Source organism: Erpetoichthys calabaricus, chromosome 4 (assembly GCF_900747795.2).
Source record: "Erpetoichthys calabaricus chromosome 4, fErpCal1.3, whole genome shotgun sequence".
Classification (NCBI taxonomy): Eukaryota; Metazoa; Chordata; class Cladistia; order Polypteriformes; family Polypteridae; genus Erpetoichthys; species Erpetoichthys calabaricus.
Window position 1 is genome coordinate 120613822 of NC_041397.2, and position 23437 is coordinate 120637258.

Genomic DNA, 23437 nt, shown 5'->3' on the forward strand with positions numbered 1-23437 from the left:
AGTAAAGTCATTAACAAATTATTATTAAATAGCAATGTTACATATTGAGGATGGGTATCCTTGTCCTGTGTGTACCTTCAGCATATTTCCATGGTATCCTTGTGTGTTTGAACATCTCTTGACTGTCTTATTTTTCAAGCCCATTACTGTAAAGCCTACTTCTCAGACATGTCATTTTTTTGATGTGCCTTGCTCACCTCCTGTCTGCTTTTGTACTTCCCATCTTCTGCGGCTTTACTCCTCCTTGTGTCTCGTACCTGTACTTCCTCTTTTGATTTTGTCACCAAAGCCAAACTGACCAATTAATTTACTTGGAGGAACCAGACACACGCACACACACACACACACACACACACACACAAACAGACCTTAGCGTTTTCTTATAGCTGAATACACCGACAGCTGTTTCTGTATGAATGTGCATTAGGTTTTTCAGTCTCTACCAAGATCTAAACTTCTGTTTCTCATGGTAATGGCTGTAAGCATAAAGTTTTCTGTGACATTTACAGCCACATAAATGGGCAAAATCATGGGCCACAGGGATAATCCTAAATCACATGTGGCCAAGGGCCAGACAAATACACTACAACAGTGTATTAAGCTATTATGTTAATATGAATAATTTACTACAAGAAAACATTTTATTTTTATAATGTTTATAATGTAATTCACATTTTAGTCAAGTCTTAGTGATGTTGTTCTTGTGAAGGTTAAAGAATGTGCATGACTTTAAGTCCTCAAAATAAAGATGAATCAATTGCAATTATTTTTTCAGTTCTGAAAATTAAATGTATTTGTTTGAGTGTTCATTGTTGTTTTGTAATTACTGTATATATTGCAGTCTTTTTAACCCTGGACATAATATTCTGCTAGTTTGGCAATATTATCAGCTTCTTAATGCTTAATGAGTATTAAAATCACTATTATAAATCTAATGAATCATTCAAGATCGAGAATGTATTTTGTTACTATTTGGATAGTTCTTATTGTCATGTGAAAGTCTCAAAAAGTAATTTATTTAATAGTTCATTTTATATTCTACCATTTTTTTATTTGAAAAGTCAGAGATTATATGTGCTAAAAGTTAAGGGACTCTGATAGTGTAAAGTGAAATGAAAGTAACACTTATTATCCATAAGCATGAGATAATATAGGACTGGGACAACATTAAATATATTTTCTAATACCTTAAAGTCTTTTTCGGTTAGTTAACTTTTCAAATATTAAATGGGTAAATTTATTCTGTACCATTAAGTTTCTGTCATAAATATAATTTTTATGTGGTAATTTTATTAATTTATGTTTAGAACATTATAGGATGTCTGAGAAAGGGACAGACCAGACTATACATGAGGAGTATGAAGATGACTTTGAAAAAGACTTGGACTGGCTAATTAATGAAGAAAACAAAGCTGATCATATAGAGGTATTAATACAATTTTTAATCACCATAGAATGTACTGTATGTGTTCAAATTAAAAGTGTTTTACTTGTTGCCAGTTTGTGAACCAGTTCTTCATAAAATGTACTGATACATTATATGTTCTTTTATATACTTCCGTTATCAGGGTTGTCAAACTTATATACCACAGGCCAGATCCAGCGCTTGGATCTTTTTAAAGTAAATTAACTTCATCCATCAAATCATGTTACGAATTTCATGAGATGGCTTAGTTTTCTCAAAGACACCCATAACATACATTTCATATATAGACTTTAGCCATATTGTATTTAGCATTAAAAAGTACCTCTAGGGTCGGCTTGTATTTATCCGCACAGTTCAGTGCACTGCAACTATTAATCTATAGTTAGAATGGAAAAAAGTGAAAATAGACTTTGTCACACAGTCATAAAGAAGTTTTAGAATGATACCAAATTATCCTATGAAGGAGGTGACAGCTGAATATCACACACATTTTTGCTGCCACACAGACTGCTTTTTAAAGCTGCACAGGTGTCAGGGTTGGACACCCTTCCATGCTTTACCTGGCTGTTGCCACCCCACTACATAGTTCTTTTGTCTTTTCCGCTGACTTGATTGTTGTATGTGGATATAAAATATATTTGCATTACCAATTATGTTAAATGTGATAACTATCCATTTACGACCAACTCTTAATGTGGTCTGTGTGATCCATCATAAGTGTGTTACAGCATTAATGTGTGTGTAAACAGATGTACTTTGCTTTAGCTACAAATTCACACATGCATCTAGACTGACGCTGTCACTGACTTTATACACTGATGTAATTTTTTTACTCAGTACTGATTTTGGTTCCGTGACTGCTGGTAGCTTTCCTAACTTCATGCGGTTTCCTAGAAAAGAAAACAATATGATGTGTTTTGAAATATATATTTAAAGAACACAGACAACTGTGAAGAATTGGGGCACCCATAGGCAAACCCTTTATAATATAAACAAACTGTGGGTTATAAACACATTAAAAGAAAAAACAAAATGTCGTTGTAGACGCAAGTCTCCATAACAGACTACTCAGGATGGCAGGGCTCTCATTGATAAGGACTTCTGGCAGGAAGAGACAGGTCCAGGCAGACGGACACTGGAAGTGATGTCCAAGGGTGTTAAAGAATTCAATCTTCCTGTCTGCAGATGAAGGAAGATATAGGTTGTTAGTTGACAGCTCCCTCTTGTGTACCAGCAGGAAATTACCATTATCTGAGCCTTTAAGCTGCCCCTGATACACATGTGTGTGACAGGAACCCCAATCCTCAGCCTAGATACTTTGGGTCAGGCATTCTGAACCACGAGGTCATGAACCTGGGATTGAGAATTGGTGTTGGCATGGAGAAAGCCTAACAATGAAGGACTTTACACCAAAAAGGTTGCAGATACAAGAACCACCTGGTAACACAAAGATTCGACTTCTTGTGAAGAGTCATGCATGGTCAATCACTAGAGCGAACTCTCAACCCCGGAGGTAGTATCGCAACTGGTTAACAGCTCATTTGATAGCCAAGTCCTCTCTTTCCATAGTGTATATCTGCTTTCCTAATCCAGTAGTTTCTGGGACAGGAACATTACAGGGTGTTCAACACTGTCGACAATTGGCTCAGCACGGCACCAAGACCTCTGTATGAAGCGTTGCTCTGTAAAATAAAAGGAGAAGGAAAATCAGGCTGGTGCTGATATAAGGGCCTGCTTTAAGTCACGGAATGTATCCTCTGTTTTAGCATCCCATACTACTGAGTTAGGGACTTTCTTCTTTGTTAGATCAGTCAAGGGCGCAGCTCTCTCAAAAAAATGAGGAATAAACCGGCAGTAGTAACACGGTAATCCAAAGAAAGCTTGGACTTGCCTCTTGGTCTTCGGATGGGGCCATTTCAAGATAGTGTCTACTTTGGAACACTGTGGCCTCACAGTACCCTGGCCCACCAGGTAGCCTGTTCGTAATGGCATCAATTTTGGCACATTACAGATGAACCGTACTCTTGCCCACCAACTAGCCTAAATATTTTGCCTTGGTCAGTCCACAGAAACATTTCTTCGGATTGATGCCTAGGCCAGCTTTGCCTCAGTGTCAGGAGCACAGTGTGAATGTGCTGTGTGTGTTTGTCCCAGGTGCTGTAATAGACGACCATGTCATCCAGGTAGGCAGCACTGTAGGTGCCATTGTGTTTAGGGTCCAGGACTATGGGGCAATACCAGGGACTAAAATTTTCCTTAATAACACCAAGTTCAACTTCTGCTGTTTTTGCTTTTGGGAGGCGATATGAACATTCTTCAATGATGAACCCCGGTTTTGTAATGATGTTGTGGGCAATCAGGGAAGTTCTTCCGAGTCGCTTATTCACTACTTCCAGAACAGACAAGATGGCTGTTTCAAACTTTTGTCATTGTTTGGGTGTCAAATTCGGACTGAATTTAAGGGTGGTGTTTTCAATGAAGTAAAAACATGGTTGTCCGGAGTAGCAATTAGGGTTCCTGTCCTTATTGAATTTATTAATAGCATATAACATTCCATTCAATCAAGTCAAACTTAAAAAACTAAATTAAAATCAACCCCCACCCATGAAAAAGAGAGGAAGGCCAACAACCAGAGCAAAACTGTTGAGAATAGTAAAGAGAGAAAGGAGTCTTTTCCCCCAGTATAAATGCTTATTCCAAAATCTTATGGAATCTTATCTTAAAAGAGGTGGGGTAGGATTCTTCCAGTTGAGCAAGATAAGTCTACGTGCTAGTAGTGAAATAAAGGCAATTACAGTTTGTTTGTCCTTCTCCACTTTAAGCCCATCTGAGAGTACGCCAAAACACAGCTGTTAATGAATTAGGAGGGACTGTGACACCAAGGCTGTCTGATAGGCATTTAAAAATGTTCGTCCCGAATGATGTTAATTTGGTACATGTCCAAAACATGTGGCCCAGTGAAGCTGGGACTCGATTGCAACGTTTGCAAATTGGATCTTGCCCTGGAAATATTTTGGATAATTTTAAATGAGATAGATGTGCTCGATAAAAGATTTTAAGTTGAATAATTGAATGTTGCCTTGCGCCCTGTGTTGGCTGGGATTGGCTCCAACAGATCCCCGTGACCCTGTAGTTAGGATATAGTGGGTTGGATAATGGATGGATGGATAATTGAATCTTTGCACATATGGAGCTAGAGTGAATTCTGTGCGTGACTGACTTCCACTCCATTTCTGAAATGTTGAGTAAGAGATCCTTTTCCCACTGTGCTCTGGGATCTTTAAAATGAAGGGACTTTAAAATGTTTTTATATATTATAATGGTTTCAACAATTCACATGGTAAACTTGTTCATTTGGGAGACGGTTTGGCTGTTTCATCAAACAGTCGACTAGCCCCTTCCTCTCCTTATTTTCATAAGAACCTTATCAAGTGGAAAACAAAACCATGACTCTGTCTCTGGATTGAAATTCCTGTAGTGTTGTGCCACTGTCATAATAGCGAGCCTGAGCTATTTGCTCATGCTCCATATTTTCTTTCAGAATTGGTTGAATTTTCAAATCTGTCATGTTCCCAGGTGGGCTCCTAAGAGATGGTCATGAGCCAGCTCTCAAACCTGCCACTGGTAGGCCCACAGAAATAACAGCAATGACCTCACCTCACCCTCATGCTCTGCTACATGATACAATAAAACATTATTAATTACAAAGTGTGGGCCCAGTGGTATTGGATAAGACATGCATTGGCCGTTAAAGAGAACCACAGCATTCTTGGGGAAACTTAAGGGAATTGTCATTTAATTGTTCTCTCTTGAAAGAGGCCTAACTTGAAATTGTAGATTAGCAGGTTGATCTGGAGTGACCTCAGTAACATCAGTCTCCATAGAGATGTCTGAGCAAGACAGTGTTACATCACCCATGTCATACTGGGCTGCCATGTGTTTATGCTCTACTGCCGGCTGACGATGTTGCGTGGGGACAGCTTGAGAAGGCATCTATAATAAGACACAGAGGTTTACCTGGGATGGTTCATGTCTTTCCGCCTTTAATGTATGATCAGTCTTGCCCCAGTATCCACATTACTAACCGAGAATGCTAAACCGGATGGACGCAGGGACATCCGGCCATGGGCCGTAGCCGCAAAAAGACGTACTGCTCAGGCGCCCCAAGAAATGAGGTGCCGCGAGAGGCGGCCGCGACCACAGAAAAAAGGAGTGAGCACAGAAAAAAGGAGGCAAAGAAATGAGGCGCCGTGACCACAGAAAAAAGGAGTTAGCACAGAAAAAAGGAGTCAAATGCAGGCGACGCACACAGCACCGCACGAAAGCCATTGCACACGAAACTAGCACACAAAAAAAAGAAGCCGCTCGCGCCCCACAAATCCCACACCCACCTCCAAGCCCCCCCCCCCCCCCTACAAGCAGCAGACGGGACACACACAAAGAGGACGATTCAACAAGCCCCTGGCACACAAAAAAAAAGAACCCGCAACCCCCCCCCCACCCCCACAAGCAACGGACGGGACACACACAAAGAGGAGGATTCAACAAGCCCCTGGCACACAAAAAGAAAGAAGACGCTCGCGCCCCACCAATCCCACCACCCCCTCCAAGCAACATCCCCCCCAGACGCCGGCAAAGCACACAGCGCCGCACGAATCCCATTGCACACGAAACGGGACGCACACAAAGAGGAGGATTCAACAAGCTCCTACCACACCAAAAAAAAGAAGCCGTGACTGCCACACCAAGCCCATTAGAGACGAAACGGGACAGACTACGGACATGGCACACAAAACGTTCACAACAACGACGATTCAGACCCACAAACACACTAACATCAATAAGAAGTGACACCCAAAGCCCCATTTCTAAAGGAACCGTCCGCAGACACCTGCTAAACGATTGCGCCACTTAGCTGACAACGCGTTCAATAATGAGTCCACTATTGAGGAAAATTCATTGGGATTAATGAATGTCATTTGCAATCATTGTCATTCACTTAACTTCCCTGAAGAAACAACTGGCAATACAAGTAATGAATTTACACGTTGTTGTCAAAAGGGTGAGATTAGACTGCCTCCTTTACATTCATATCCTGAATATCTACAGAAGCTTCTAACTAACGATGTAACTGAAAGTAAAAACTTTATGAACTGCATTAGATCCTACAATAGTTCATTTGCTTTTGCATCTACCGCAGTAAATATCAGGCCACCAAAAGGCAATGGCCCATACTGCTTTCGCATATGTGGACAAATATTGCATCGCATTGGAACGGTGCACCCTGAAACAAATCAACAACGCAAATATGCACAAAATTACACACAAAGCCCCATTTCTAAATGAACCGTCCGTATTAAACATACGTCATCTCAACACGTTCACACTATGCAGCATAGGTGGATCTCATTACAATAAGGCACTATTAACCGTTCAACCGCAGAAAAGGCTCCATATTAACAGTGAGTGCGATCCTCCTTATTACTTATCCATATTTATCAAGCTCAAGAACAAACAAGTCATAAATTCACGATCACGGGTACAAAACGATACGGCTTGGATAACGGGACTAAACACAATTCACACTATGCAGCATGGGTGGATCTCATTACAATGAGGCACTATTAACCGTTCAACCGCAGAAAAGGCTCCATATTAGCAGTGAGTGCCCGTCCGTATTAAACATACGTCATCTCAACACCTTCACACTATGCAGCATAGGTGGATCTCCTTACACTGAAGCACTATTAACCGTTCAACTGCAGAAAAGGCTCCATATTAACAGTGAGTGCGATCCTCCTTATTACTTATCCATATTTCTCACGCTGAAGAACAAACAAGTCATAAATACACGATCACAGGTACAAAACGATACGGCTTGGATAACGGGACCAAACACATGAACCCGCATGAATAAACAAAATACACGGCGGCGCTTACAACGCGCTTCTGAACCTCCGGAAGAAAAAATGTCTCGGCTCCAAAAACGCAAAGCTCAACTAACACATTATCAGAAACGAGCGCATATGGACAGACACACTGAATGTAGACGCATACAGCGCGCGTCTCAAAGTGCTGCATCGAAACAGGCATGGATTCAAAACGAAACACCTCCCGCCTCAGACATACAGAAACGGCAGCGAAGGGACAAAATAAATAAAGGTGGCTGACAACGCGTTCAATAATGAGTCCACTATTCAGGAAAATTCATTGGGATTAATGAATGTCATTTGCAATCATTGTCATTCACTTAACTTCCCTGAAGAAACAACTGGCAATACAAGTAATGAATTTACATGTTGTTATCAAAACGGTCAAATTAGACTGCCTCCTTTACATTCATATCCTGAATATCTACAGAAGCTTCTAACTAACGATGTACCTGAAAGTGAAATCTTTATGAACTGCATTAGATCCTACAAATCGATATCCACTATGAACATTAACAGTGGCACTGCACATGACATCCGTCTTGCAAAACGGTTAATTATTGATGAATGTACAATGGCATCCACTCACTTACTCAACACCATTCATAAACTTCCACAAACGTTTATGAATAATAATCTTCCCTTTGGAGGAAAGGTACTTTTATTACGAGGAGATTTTAGACAGTGCTTAGCTATTGTTCCACATTCCATGCGCTCAGCTATTGTTCAGTGCACCTTAAAATATGCAGACAATTGGCATTGCTTTCAAAAGATACAGTTAGTACAAAACATGCGATGTCCACATCCAGATCATAACAATTGGTTATTACAACTGGGAGATGGTACACTCACCAATACATATAGACTTCTCCCAGATATTATTACAATTCCTCAAGCCTTTATCTGCGCCGACTTAGTTACAGACAGATTTAGAACAGCAATCTCATTAGACCAAATGCCCCTTTTAACACAACGCACTATATTATGTCCAAAAAATATTAATGTGGAAAACATAAATACCCAAGTCATTGCATTACTTCCTGGAGAGACACAACTCTTTCTAAGCTCTGACAAATTTGACTCTGATCACGACAATAACCATCTTCATTGACCTGACAAGTTCTGACCTGGAATTACCTTTTACACTTAAACGGCGTGTGCAAAGAAATTTTCCAATAAACCTTTACACTGTGCCACACACTTTATTGTTTGCTTTCTATTTGCATCATCTACACCTTCACACTATTCTATATCTCATTCATACATCACGCTCTTTCTCATTCCCAACACCAGGGGTTGGCGAGCGAAGCGAGCAGGGGGCGGAGCCCCCTAGTCATCAGATAAGGTGGGCTGTGCAAATTTCTGATTTATCCCACGGTTTGTTCCGACACAAGAGTCAGACATGTACTATCAAATTTCTCTGTGAATACAGGTCAGACTGGCCACTCCGGAATCCCATTGTTGTGGAAGCATGTAATGGCGAGCTGTAATTGATATGTTACTGCCAGAATCAATAAGTAGGGCGACCTTATGCCCATTTATTACAATGACATTGGTGAATGGAAGCGAGAGAGGATTGGTCATAAAACAGTACCTTTATCCTCATGCTCAGCGGAAGTTCATTGGTTCATCAAAGAAGGGACAGTATGGGATGGTTTACCCAACCTCCCCACACTTGTAACAGTGGGCAGGGTTGACGTGCCTCTCCTGTGGTCTGACTGCCAGTTCAGACTTGCATCAGGTAGGCTCAGGCATGGCAACGTGCTCTATCTGGGGTTTTTGACGATCAACGCTGTTCAGAGCTTCTTACAATAAGTTGCTGGAAGTTTGGCCCATTCCTCCAAACAGAACTGGTATAATTGTGACAGGTTCGTAGGCCTCCTTGCTTGCACATTCTTTTTCAGTTTTGCCCACAAACTTTCAATTGGATTGAGATCCGGATACCCATGGATAATGTTGGGGAAATGCAAATTCATAGACAATTGTACATACTTATAACTGTAATATACATCAATGTTTTATAAAAAAGTATTACATTTATTAATGTATACTTAATGTTTGTGGATAGACCTTTAAAACATAGTCTAGTGTAGTGTTTTCCATAGTGATTACACTATGTTTTAAATCCCACTACAATATTGAATGTAAAATTTCAAGCCAGCATGTATTAGGTATTTGCATATGGTGTATTTATCCTTTTAACTATCTACTTGTATATTTTCAGCAGTTTAGAGAATTCTGTGCACCCTTGTGTTGACTAAAATCATATAAAATAAATTACTATGACAGTCTCCTGGTATATTCTTCCTTTATCACCTACATAAAGTATGTCCATTTGATTCTGATCTGGGATACATGTTCTTATGATGACCAGGAAGATGTTCTACTAAAATGGTATTCATCCCTTAGAGTGGGGAATTCAGTCAAGTGTTCCTTGAATGGGTGTGCATATGTGCTTGTGGAGGTAAAGTTTACTTTGAAGGCTTCTGTTAACAAAATACAAGCAATTGGACTTTAAAACAGAGTGTCCTGGATTGACCAGTGTGCAGAAATAGCATTCCTACCTTCACAATTTCAGATACTTCACAATTTTTAGGTTCAGCTCCTGCTTCTGCTGCATGTTCTTAAAATGTTAAATCTGTGTAGATTTTTTCTGCAGGTGTTCTGATTTTCCTCCCCATTGCAAAGGAAGTATGTGTTAGCCTGACTGGTGACTCTGTTGGATCCATGTGAGTGGGTGGAAGCATTTATGTGAGAGTGACCTGCAATGGACTGGTTTGTTCCTGCTTTACACCCGGTGCTGCTGGAGTTGGCTTCAGCCTGTGTCTATCAAAAGGACTGAGGATATTTGGATGTATAAATGTATATGTATACATGTATGGATTCTAGCGTTTGATTAGGCTGGAAATTAAACGCAAACTGAGTTGCCCTTGATACATTAGAACATTTCTGATGACAAAAGGCCATTCAACAAGCTTACCAGTCCGATTCATCTGGACACATATATCATACCATCTAATGAACATAATTATCCTTAAAAGTGTTGAGAAAAGCCAAAGAAAAGCTGGCAGCAATGAAACACTAAACATGAATTCACCGAAACACACAGCAATGAAATCACCATTTGCCTATTGTATTTACTTTTTGTTCTTTGTCTCTTTATAAATAAGTAAATAAATATATATTGTCAAATGAATAGACAAGTGCCAGAAAAAAGTTTGGGGCAGCCTCCCATATACTTGAAACACAGCTGCAAATTTGAAAACTGATTGCACAATAGTACAGGTTCGAGTTCAAAACAGAACTGTTTTGGATGAGGCAAAGGTGGCGATTTTAAAGGAAGGCAGAGGAAGTCATCGGGGTTGGGGCCGGAGGCGAAGTCATCATGGCCTGGGCCGGAAGTGACGTCATTGGACCCGGGACTGTAAGTGACATCATTGGGTGCAGGACTGGAAGTGACATCATCGGAGTGAGGTGGAATTTCCTGTAACTACTCTGCATTGGAAAGAGACAAAGGATCAATGTACTCCGCCACCTCCCTGGTGTAGTGTGGAATTATCCTCATTCGAGCACTTTAGCTGACTCCCATGTGCACGTGTGTGACAAGGCCCCCCCCCCCCGCCCCAGCCCAGAAAGAGCATCAGCATTGATGTGGAGGGATCCTCGTTGATGAACAAGCGAAAACATGTATGGTTGTAGGTCAAGAAACCACCTGGTGACCCATGGATTTGACTCCTTGTGAAGGGCCATCCACTGTAAAGGTGCCAGATCCATAACAAGGGTGAACTCCCAGTCCAAGAGGTAGTACCTCAGCTGCGTAATCATCCATTTTATTGCCAAGGCCTCCCTCTCCACCGCCGCATACCTGGTTTCTCGTTCCAGTGGTTTCCGACTCAGGAACATGACGACGCTCTGGCTCAGCACGGCACCAAGACCTGTGTCTAAAGTGTCTGTCTGGAGAATGAAAGAACGGTAAAGAAAACTTGGGAGCTTTCAAGACTGGTGCTGACATAAGGGCCTGCTTGAAGTAACCAAATGCAGCGTCTGCCTTATCAGTCCATACCACATTGTTTGGGGCTCTTTCCTTTGTCAAATCAGTCAAGGGGTGCTGCTCTCAGAATATCAGGGTACAAACCGGTGGTAGTAACCCACTGAGAAGGGTATGGAGTTGCTGCTTGGTTCTTTGACGGAGTCATTTCAATATGACATCCACTTTGGAGCACTGTGGCTTCAAGGTATCCCAGCCCACTAGGTAGCCTAAATATTTGGCTTTGTCCAATGCAAAGAAGCATTTCTTTGGGTTAATCTGAAGTGCTCGTAATACCACTTAGACGTGCTGTAGGTGTTACTCCCATGTGCTGGAATAGTTGACCACATCATCCAGGTAGGCAGCACTATATGAGTTATCGAGACCGGAGCACATTATCCACCAGGTGCTGGAAAGTTGCAGGTGCCTCATGTAACTCAAATGGAAGAACACAATACTGCCAGTGACCGCTAGGGATGCTAAACATAGTCTTAGCCTTTGCGGAGTCCATTAAAGGAACCTGCCAGTACCCCTTTGTTTTGTCAAGAGTGGTCAAATATTTAGCCGGTCCTAGCCTCTCGAGGAGGTCGTCCACTTGTGGCATTGGATAGGCATCAATTTGGGAGACTTGATTAAGTCATTGCAAAACCTCCAACCTCCATCAGGCTTAGCGACCAAGACGATGGGACTGGACCAGGGACTATGTATTTCCTGTATCACTCCTAGTTCCAGCATGTGCTTGATCTCAAGTTCCAACTTGGATTTTTTTTTGCCTCGGGAAAGCGATACAGGCGTTCTTGAACTATAACCCCTGGTTCTGTGACAATATCATGCGCAATCAGAGAGGTCCTTCCTGGTGTTTCATTCACTACCTCCGGAACAGACAGGGTAACTGTTTCCAGGTCTTTGTTTGGAACTCAACTCCGAACCGAAGTTAAGGATATTTTTGCGAGCAAAGAGTTAGCGGGGCTGACTGGATAAGGGATCGGGATCCCTGTCCTTCCATGGCTTCAGCAGGTTTACATGATAGACCCACTTGCTCGGCCAATGATTGGATTGTTTCACCAAATAATTGACGAGTCCTTTCCTTAACTTTGTAAGGGCCATGCCAGTGGGCTAGCAATTTAGAATATGAGGTAGGGACAAGGACCATGACACAATCTCGTGGGCTGAACTCCCAGAGAGACATGCCTGATCGTAATATTGGGCCTGTGCTGCTTGCGCCTCTTCTATGTGACTTTTGAGCAGGGGACGAATTTTTCCAAATCTATTGCGTAATTTTGCGATATATTCTAATATATTTTTTGAGGGGAGAGCCTCTTCCTCCCATCCTTCTTTTAAAATATCCAATATGCTCCGGGGTTGTCATCCATACAACAATTCAAAAGGTGAGAAGCCCGGAGAGGCTTGTGGGACTTCCCGATTTGCAAAAAGGACGAGGGAGAAGAGCTGATCCCAGTTCCTTTCATCCTCGCTGACCACCTTGCAAAGCATTTGTTTGAGATACTGATTAACACTAGAAGTCTACAAAAAAACTCTTAATCCCAGGCCACCTTAAATTCCTTCGCACCTCTCCATTAGTGTCTTTTGTTTTTCAAATGTGCTGATCAGCACTGGCAGCAGGCAGCCTGCTATCCCATCCCCCCACTGACGCAGCTTGTCGTACACAAAGTTCTCCCAGCTCAAGTCTGTTTATGTGGGTGTGAAGGGCCTTGAATTGAATAGGGTAAATAATGTATTGTCGTTTGGAACACATACATTTCATGTGTGTTCCATGTCTGCAACGAACTGTGTAAATGTAGAATGACAGGAAATGCGAAGCAAGAAATGTTGAACACATAACTATAACAGAAACTCTTTTCATGTTCTACTAATAATTGGCCAAATGCCTACGTGAAGTGTATTAAGTGTGAAGACTGAAGTATTATATTTTTTAGCGATCCTTTGTAACTGATGAAACAGATTTGCTGACCTATACCAGCGGTTTTTCCCGTGGACACAGGTTAGACTGGTCTTAACTCTTAGCCACTGTTGTGGTAACACATATCAGCGAACCACAATGGAAATGTTGCTGCCGGAGTCAAATATGGCAGTGGTTTTATACCCATTAACAATTACCACTGCTGTATGTGGAATTGCCAGATGGTTCATAAGTGCACAACACCATTCCTTCTCTGTCCATCTGCATTCCCCATTGTCACCAGGCAGACAGTGTGCCCATGAATCTGGGGACTTTGGTGCTTGCTCCAAACGGTGACGTGTGGTCCTGTGCTTCGTCTGCGTTTGACTAAGGAGCGGTTTTGCCTTAGCCAGTGAGGCCGCCCTAATAGTTTCAACAAGCTTCATAAGCTTGAGCATTTTCTAATATCTTCGTCCCCAGATTGGCTGGGTGAGATGTTCTGGAAGGTTGTTTATAAATACAGTAAGTAGCAGGAAACCTGCTCCACTATCTGGCGGGACTTGTTTTCGTCTGGCCTTATCCATTGTCCCACCTTAGCCCATAATGCAAAAGCCTGGGTTGACCGCTCTGGGTGAAACTTACACTGTTTTACTTTATTCACCTGCTGGTCTGGGGCGCCCCCACTTTTAGCCAAAGGCTTTGCCTTGGTGGGGAGGGTGGCATTCTCCTTTGAGAGAGCATAATAAGCCGCATTTGCCTCCCCCATCTGGACCAGCCCAATCCTGTTGGCACACCCTGCACACTCCCTTTGGTACCTGTGGTATCTAATTTGCCCAGCTATGTGTACTGCGGATGGAGCTCGCACCTGGTCTTTCTGAATCACGGGACACCCTTCCTACCTGGAAACCTGGGTACATTGCTTTCCCAATTGGATGTTAGTAGATGTTATATTCTTCAGGTCCTGGTACTCTTTGGAGCCATTCATCCTGCCAACTACTCCAGTTGTCAAATGAATAGACAAGAGATTGGGGCAGCCTCCCATATATTTGAAGCCCGGCTGCAAATTTGAAAACTGGTTGCACAGTAGTACAGGTTCGAGTTCAGAACAGAACTGTTTTGGATGAAGCAAAGATGTCTGTTTTAAAGGAAGGCAGAGAAAGTGAAGTCATCGGGGCCGGGACCAGAAGCAAAGTTGTTGGGAGACGGAAGTGGTGTCACTGGGGGATGGGACCGGAAGTGACATCATCCAGCCAGAGGGATCAGAAATGACGTAATTGGGGCCAGGACCGGAAAGTGACATCATTGGTGCCAGGCAGAATTTCCCGTATCTGGTCTGCATTGGAAAGAGAGAAAGGATTAGCGCACTCTGCCACCCCCTGATCTGGTGTGGAATTACCCTCATTCAAGCCCTTTAGCTGCCTCCCATGCGCACTTGTGTGGCAACATATACATATATCACAATTTAAGTACAATCACATGATCTTAAACACCAGCAAAAGTCATTTCTTTTTGTTTTTGTTTATATAGCAGAAAAGGTAGACCCCTTCAGTATCCTTACATTATTGTAGTAATATTCATGCTCATTTTTCTTGTATGTGCTCTGATGCATTAGGCATTCTAATTTACCACCTGGTAAATAGAGTGTGACATAATGGCATAAAATATATCAAAGGTTTTGTGCAAGATTGTTTACACATTGTCATTGTAATAAAATTTGTACCACTTTTTTATTTCAGGATAAATCATTATTTTTCTTTGGACAAGATGAAATATAGACTGAATAATTTAGAAAACTACAGTATTTTGAGATAGAAGTAGTTGTCCCAGGTCAAATGAACATGGATGCTCTATTGGGATTGCACTATTGTTGAACAATGCGCCATAGTCAGATTTTGAACCAGAAGGAGTGAACTTGAACCAGAGGGAGTGAAACCTGCTGAAATTCACTGAAGTATGTTGGCTCAGAACGGAAATGAAAACAGCATGACTCAATGAAAAGTTTATGAATAGATAGAAACGTTTAAAGCAGAAAGAACAAGCATAAGCAATGATGCTCAATCTGGTCGACCATTAACATCAGACACACAAGTCCACATTACCATGGCAAATGCCTTCATTAGAGAAGACAGATGGTTTACCTTGTCCACTGTTACTGCACATTTGGATATCAGCTATGGGTCCGCACATGCCATAGTGCAGATAGTTGATTTGGGGTGCAATAAAGCTTGCCTAAGATAGGTACTGTCACAATAATGAGACATACTCAGATAAAGGTTTGGGGCAGCCACCAGTATAATATGGTATCCTGGCTGCAAAGTCATTTTTTATCCAATAAACAGCACTGATGTGCATACAACTGAGTCCAAAACAAGACTGAGGAAATAGGGAGAAGGGGCAGGCTTTTAAAGGGGAAGACAGGAAGTGAGGTCATAAGGATCAGGCCCATGTTCTTTAGCCATAGGTTCGAACCCGGACATGACATCACAGGGGCCGGAGCCGGTAAGGTCTCCTTCCATTGGCTCGGTCCCAGAAGTGACGTCAAGAGAGCCAGATGGAAGCTCCTGGGAATGGTCCACAGGAAAGAGATTAAAAGAGTCAGTGCACTCTGCCAGCTCCCGGCATGCCTCAGAACTGCCGTCACTCAAGCCCTTTAGCTGCTTCCCATGCGCACTTGTGTGACAGTACCTAAATAGCTTACTTAACTATACAAGCCAACATCCTTATGTGAATTTCATCACTCCTTCTGCCCAAAGAAATCTCACTATGGGGCATTTTTCAACAATTGTGCATTCTTTCAACACAGTGCTGCGCTGTGCCTATTTGAACTACCCATAAGTCATTGCAAACATGTTGTATTGCACCAGCTTCTATCTGTTGCAGTTATTCAATTTTCAAATTACCTTTATGTTTTAATTTACCTTTCTATTTTATTGCTGAGAAAGTACTTTTCTGTTAATTTTGTTGTAATGGGTTTTGTCAATCAAACTTTTCCTAATCTTCATAGTCCTGAACAGGGTCACAGGGAGTGCTGGAGCCTGTCACAGCTAGCACAGGGCGTAAGACAGGAACAAGCTCTGGACCGGGCGGCTGTCCATTGCAGGGTGAACACACTCAACCTAACCACACACTAGATCCAATTTAGTATCAACAAACCATCAAACCTCATGTCTTTAGACAATGTGAGGAAACCAGAGCACCCGGAGAAAACCCACACAGACACGGGGAGAACATGCAAACTCCACGCAGGAAGGACCTGGGATGTGGATCCTGGTCTCCTTACTGCGAGGAGGCAGCAGCACTACCACTGCAGGACAGTGCTGGCATAATGGATTTTGTGATAAATGTAATGTTTTATTTGTATTTTTAATAGGAACATGAGAATAAAAATTTTGAAGCTTTAATTGATGAAGAACTAGCAGAGGAGGGAGCAGATCATTCAGGGAAATTGAAAAAAAATAAAGATTTTGATAGTGAAGACACAAGAAATGGAGGCCAAGAACCACCTCCTGAAATTGAGGGTTCGTTTCTGAGGGGAGAGAAAAATACTGCACATTCTGATGAAGAAGCAAAGAAATATATTACAGAGAAGATTGAGCAAGCCAATCGGCAGCTTGAAGATGAAGGACCAGCTGATGAAAATCGCGAGCGACGCCTAAAATTCAAGGACAATTTAGTTGACTTAGTTGCTCCACCAGCAGATTATGTTGAAGGTGATGAAAATGAAGGGGACAGAGTCACAGGGCAAATGTCAGAGTTACAAATATCTGCAGGATCCCCACAGAGAAGCAAAGATGGTCAATCGAAAGACAGCAAAGTGCTTATTGAAAAAGATGGGAAGTTTGACCTGGTGAGCCTCAATGACATTGAAAGCCAGGGCCTACTTCCCCCAATACCTGGTGCCTCAAGTGATGGTGAACAAAAACAAATGTCTCCAAGGCCTTTGCCAGATGGTAGTGGTGCTGATTGGTGCCCAGTGCATGGAAGAAGAGTAGATTCTGATGCTTATTCTCCCAAACCACCTTCATTTCCTCCCAGGGGTCGACCTAGTTCAGCTCACAATATCCTAGGGACCACTTGGAAAAGACCATCAACTCGAAGGGCACATTCTGCGCAAAGTACCTTTGCATTAACTCTTGAGCAAAAAGAACACCAGAAACAACTTGAACAAAGGAGGGAAAGGCTCAGAAAAGAGGTAAGTGATACTGCCATGAAATTATAATCTTTAGTTCTTTAATTTTATTCCCTGTCCCAATAATGGGTTGAGCATATTATTTGTAGCTGAATTTGTTTCATAAAATCTGATTCAGAAGATTGTGTTTTAAGTTTGGGAAAATGTGATATAGCAATGAAATTGCAAAATTCTCTGTTTTCACTCTTCACCTGAGATAATGATTTGAGAACATTATTTGTGGCAGAACAAATGATATGGGGGTGATTCAGAAGAGTGTTTTAAGTTTGAGAGAAGATGATAGAGCAATGTATATTTTTGATATTGTGTATACTTTAAAACATGGAAATAACCATCCATCCATTATCCAACCCGCTATATCCTAACTACAGGGTCACGGGGGTCTGCTGTATCCAATCCCAGCCAACACAGGGCGCAAGGCAGGAAACAAACCCCGGGCAGGGCGCCATCCCACCGCAGGGCATACACACACACACCAAGCACACACTAGGGACAATTTAGAATCGCCAATGCACCTAACCTGCATGTCTTTGGACTGTGAGAGGAAACCGGAGCACCCGGAGGAAACCCACGCAGACATGGGGAGAACATGCAAAATCCACGCAGGGAGGACTCAGGGAAGCGAACCCAGGTCTCCTGACTGCGAGGCAGCAGCACTACCCACTGCACCACCGTGCCGCCCCATGGAAATAACTTCAGGATTATATACAATACAGACTAACATTTCTGCTCATTTTTGTTTGGAATTAATCCAGTCTTTTTCTTTAGGCATCATTGGATTTTATTAAACAAATCTCACTGTATGTACTGTAGAAAATTATGCTCTCTTAAGACTGGGCTGAAGCCATACCACTGTTTTAGTTCAGGCCCTGCTGTTCCACCGGCAGTAGAAGGAGGGCTCTTAATAAACCTTCAAGTAAAAATGTGTTTAAATTAATTTGTATTTAATCCTGACTATACTTCCAGGGAGGCAGAGTTAAGAAATAATAGACTGCTGTATATTCTCTTTGTACTGACCAAGGAACAGAAGGAGAAACAGTATTAACTGACTGGTTGGAGAACCATATGTGGCTGCCAGCACATGCAACTAAAGGATAAAATACAGATGTGTTCAAAAATTGTGAGGAAATAGACATTTAAATTAAAAATGTTACTGAAAAACTGATTCAAACTCAGGAAGGCTCTGTTATTTGTATTAAGTAGATCAGAAAATGAATAGATGGATCTATGAATGATTCAGACTCATTGTCTTTGTTCCAAAAAAGACAGACAGTTGACATTTTTACTATGGTAGTGTGCCATACAGTACATAGCAACTCCCTTCTGATGTTGCAGTCTTTGAAATTGGACAAGAAAAAGATTTTACAAATTATTGGAGTCTAGTACTATTTGTATGTGTAAATCTATTCTTGTTATTGTACTTTAAATAAGACTCACTTATTGATGATTCTTGTTATCCATCCATCCATCCATTTTCCAACCCGCTGAATCCGAACACAGGGTCACGGGGGTCTGCTGGAGCCAATCCCAGCCAACACAGGGCACAAAGCAGGAACCAATCCCGGGCAGGGTGCCAACCCACTGCAGGATTCTTGTTATTGTACTTTAAATAAGACTAAATTATTGATGATTTTATCTTGTAAAAAATGTATATACTCAATTGTTGTGATGTTGTACATGCAGTAACATCACCTAAGTTTTAACTCCATTTACCTTAAAAACTCAATGTTTAACACCACACATCCATCCATTCACTTTCCTGGTCAGAGACATGGAAAGCTAGAGCCTATCCTAAGAAGCAAGTAGCCCAGGATAGGATGGGGGTCTACTGAAAGGTATAGTCATGCACACAGTGAAAGGCAACAATGATTGTTTCCAATTTTTGTTACATGTCTAGATTCAACCATTTGTTTAAAGTCCCAAAATATAATTTTGCTTATTTCTAAGTTACCTATTGTGAGTTCAGGTGCAAATAACTGGAAGGCTTTTCTGTAAATTAGTTTATTTGATCCAATTAGTTTTCATTTAGTTGTTTTATGCAAAACAATAAACTAAAGTATTTTAAATAATTATTCTCATAGTACATTGTGTTTATATTTAGTCAATTAACTGCATTTAAAGTACATTTTATATTCTAACCTCACCATGTTTGTTAGACATTTTCTCTGCCTTCTAGAGTTTGTGTTCAAATTGCAATCACTTCAATTTTATCTTGAAAAGCTTACATTTCTATTACAGTACTTGTAAATCCAACTAATAATTTAAATTTATGAGTAACTGGATATCCTGGCACAGAGTATTCAAATCAAAAATGATTCATCTCATAGTAAGAAAAATTTCATGTTGTCTATGTTGCTTGGAGGGCTATAAATTGTAATATTTCATAGCTTGGGGCCACTTTTGACTATGCAGTGTAACTAGTCTTTAAATTAAATTAGATTTTAATCATACAGTAAATTCCTAAGTTAAATTTGCTTTTATTTTTTAATAACCACGTCCGTTTTATTAAGCAGTAAGGAAACTAAAGAATTGCTTTTAGAGCCTCACAAATCTCAGTATAGATGAGTAGATATACAGTAGATGTGTAGCAGACAGAGCTTTTGTATCCTGGATATAAATGCACATTTCACTAAAGAAGACCCCACATATTGAACAGATGGCAGTGGACTGATGCCAACTGTCACCTCAGTTGCACAGCTATGTACTGAATTGGAACAGTTTTAAAGATTGATATGTTTTCTCAGTTTGCCTTCTCTGTGTTGGTATATCTGCCCAACAGCATAATAACAGCTGCTATTGCATAAGTAATGGAAATTAGAAAACATTTATCACCAGTCCAATAAATTGGTCTAATTAAAGAGAATGTTCAGCAATTAAGGGCTTGAGTAAAAGCAAAACTAGAAAAAAACAGTATCTGGAGGTTGGTTGCCAGCTTACATTTTGCAGTCTGTCCTTGGTCAATAATGTACCTTTGCCTATTAAATGTATCGGTTTTAATTTGATTTATTTAAAAAAATAATTTTGATTCTTTTAGGAAGAAGCTAGAAAAAAGGAAGAGGAAGATATTAGAAGGCAACAAAATGAAATTGCTTTCAAAGCATGGTTAGTAAGAAAGAGAAACATGCTGCAAGAGGAACGGCGAATACAGATGGCCAAGGAAATAGAACGGATAAACAACACGGTAAACTAAGACATTTTGTCTGTCACTCAAAACCACCTTATGTTTTGTTAATGAATGTGATTTTTCACTAAAAAATTCAGAACAGATGAAGGCAGATGAAATGCTTAATTGAATTTTTCAATTGCATAATATTTACAAAAACTTTATATTGTTCAAAGCCAGTTATGTATATTAAAGCACTTTTTGCACTTTTTTATTTATTTTCAAAAACATTTAAAGTAATTGTAGTGGCTAATGTAAGTATTGGTACAAGTTGAACTAGTTCACTAAATATTACTTTGTGTTACAATACAAAGTCATGCCTTATTTTAGATTTTTTGACACTGATCAATGAAACAATTTAATAGATCTTTCTAAATTAGTTATAATTAAAAAAAATTAAATTGTTCATTCCTTATATATACTTGAATTGCATGCTATAAAGAATGCGTGGAAGGTAATAAATTTGAGTTATGATTAAATAAGCCTGTTATGAGAAGTCTCACATTGGTTTGCATAGTTTGTAACAAAAAAATATATACATGTATATTGTTAGGGTAAAGGAACATTCAGAGCAGCTCTTAGATAACATCATTGAACCCACCAAGCCAGAGAAAGGTATACAACATTTTAAAGACAATAATCAATAATAAATACAATAGCTAATATAATAATAAAAAAGTTTAATATAAAGAAATTTTAAATGTATCACAAAAATTTGAATCTGTGTCGACCAGGATCCATCAATACATTTTCTAAATCTCTTCATCCTGAGTAGGATCATGGGAAAGCTGGAGCCTTATTTCAACAAGCACAGAGCACAAGGCAGAAATAATCCCTGGACAGGGACCTGTCCATTGAAGAGTGAACATACACTTACACACCACACGCACACACTAGGGCCAATTTAGGATTGCTAATTCACCTAACCTGCATGTGTTTTTACCATGGGAGGAGACCAGAAGACATGGAGAAAATTCAGATATTCTCCAAAACTGGTTGGAAAGAACACTTATGAGAGAAGTCACCAAGAGACCCAAGTTACTCTAAAGAAACCTACAACTGAGATGGCATAATCTATCAAACCAATATTTATCTAGGTGCTTAACAGATCTTGGCCTTATGTGAAAGAGGCATATTGAAAACCTTTGTTAAAAAAATGTGATCACATACCATCTGTTTTTTCCATAAGCCATGTAGAACATACTATGACCAAGCAGAAGGTAACTGATTTATCTGAGTGAACCATAATGAACTTTTTTGAATTTAATGACAAAAGAATGTACTTACTGCAAATATACCAATACACACCATCCAGAGACCACCATACTTACTGTGAAACGTTATGGATGGACTATTCAAATGTCAGTTTTTGTCAGGGCGTGTTGGACTTGTGAAGATATATTATACTGGCAAAAATATATTAATTGAATGTATTAAGAATGCAAAGTACATTTAATTAAAAAGTGGAAATAATCATAATTTTTATTGTGTATTGTTAAACTCAAGTTATAGTATGTTGTATCTGTCCAAAAGTAACAATAAAGGTATAGAACTGAAGTGGTGGAATTCTGAGCAAGCTAACTTCAAAGTGGATTGGTAATTTATTTTACTTTGTTTTATTTGTTTATCTTGTCTCCCTGTAATCATGATTTAAACTGACACCGAGTTTGTATATGAGTGTTTATTCTCATGGCCATGTGTTTACAAATTAGTGTGCATTTTCTCTTTGTTTTCATTGATGTGAATCTTAAAGTGCATATAAACAGGAATACAGTATAAAAACCAGACAAACAAATTAACATTTAAAAAGAAAATTTTTGTTCCATTTAGATTTTTAGGACAACTAATGCTACCTTCCATTTGCCTTGGAAGTAAGATGTCAGAACTGGGAATGACATCACACCCAAGTTGACTGTGTTCTAGTAAAACATTCGGAAAACCAATATGGGTGCCTACCGTAAAACCTTTCTTGCACTTACTTGTTCAGAATACAAACAACTATTGAACAACTCATTACGCAGTATTTTGCACATCCACAAACTTTAGCAACATGTCCACAGATAGAAGTTGGACAGTACCAGTGTGTGCAACTGTTTTAATGAGAGGCAAATAGAAGTACTAATAAATGGTATAATAGTACAGTTTTCACTTACTTTTGAGGCAAAGTGCAGTAATCTTGGATTTTGAGGTCAATGTTAGTGAGGCTCACCTGACTTTCTGAGTACAGAATCTGATTTGTGGGGGTATTCCAGTTGAAACTTCCTACTGGGAACTCAGAAATTCTGACAGTTCAAATGGAACACAGCATAATACTGTAGTTAAGTAGGTCCAGCATATCACTTCTTAAAAAAACACAAGGGCCCAACAAACTTTGACTTCACTTGTTATGAGCAGGTGCTCCCCGGTTTCTACCCTTAGTATATTTTCAGTTCCTTTAGCACTTTTGGTATAGCAGCTCTTTTTCGACTTTTTAAGATTATTGTTTTCTCTTCTTGTATCAGTGAAGATGTACAAAGAATTGTTTATTTGCCATTAATATCATCAGAATATCAGGATTATGTTGTACTGTAACTTGCACTTTTGCCTTTTTTCATTTACAACCTTGAATCTTTATCATCCTGTAGCAGGAAATGCCAGATCCACAGGAAGCTTATAAACATTGGCTGAGGAAGAAAAATCAACAGCAGTCAAAGGAGCGGCAGGTTGAAGAAATTAGAAGGCAAGAAGAAGAAAACGCTATGTATATTCATGGAAGAGAAGAGTGTGAAAGGGCATTTAAAGTGTAAGTTAAGGGAATAAATT

General features: G+C 40.2%; 1 protein-coding gene across 2 annotated transcripts in view; it reads left to right on the forward strand.

Moving 5' to 3' along the window:
* ccdc181 (coiled-coil domain containing 181) overlaps window positions 1-23437 on the forward strand; it is a 42846-nt gene that overhangs the window by 17194 nt on the left and 2215 nt on the right. For both annotated transcript variants that reach the window (XM_028799725.2, XM_028799726.2), the window contains 4 exons: window positions 1308-1426; window positions 16654-17475; window positions 20507-20653; window positions 23260-23417. In XM_028799725.2, the coding sequence (XP_028655558.1) occupies window positions 1319-1426; window positions 16654-17475; window positions 20507-20653; window positions 23260-23417 (1235 nt within the window). In that variant the 5' untranslated portion in view covers window positions 1308-1318. The remainder of the gene's footprint in view (window positions 1-1307; window positions 1427-16653; window positions 17476-20506; window positions 20654-23259; window positions 23418-23437) is intronic.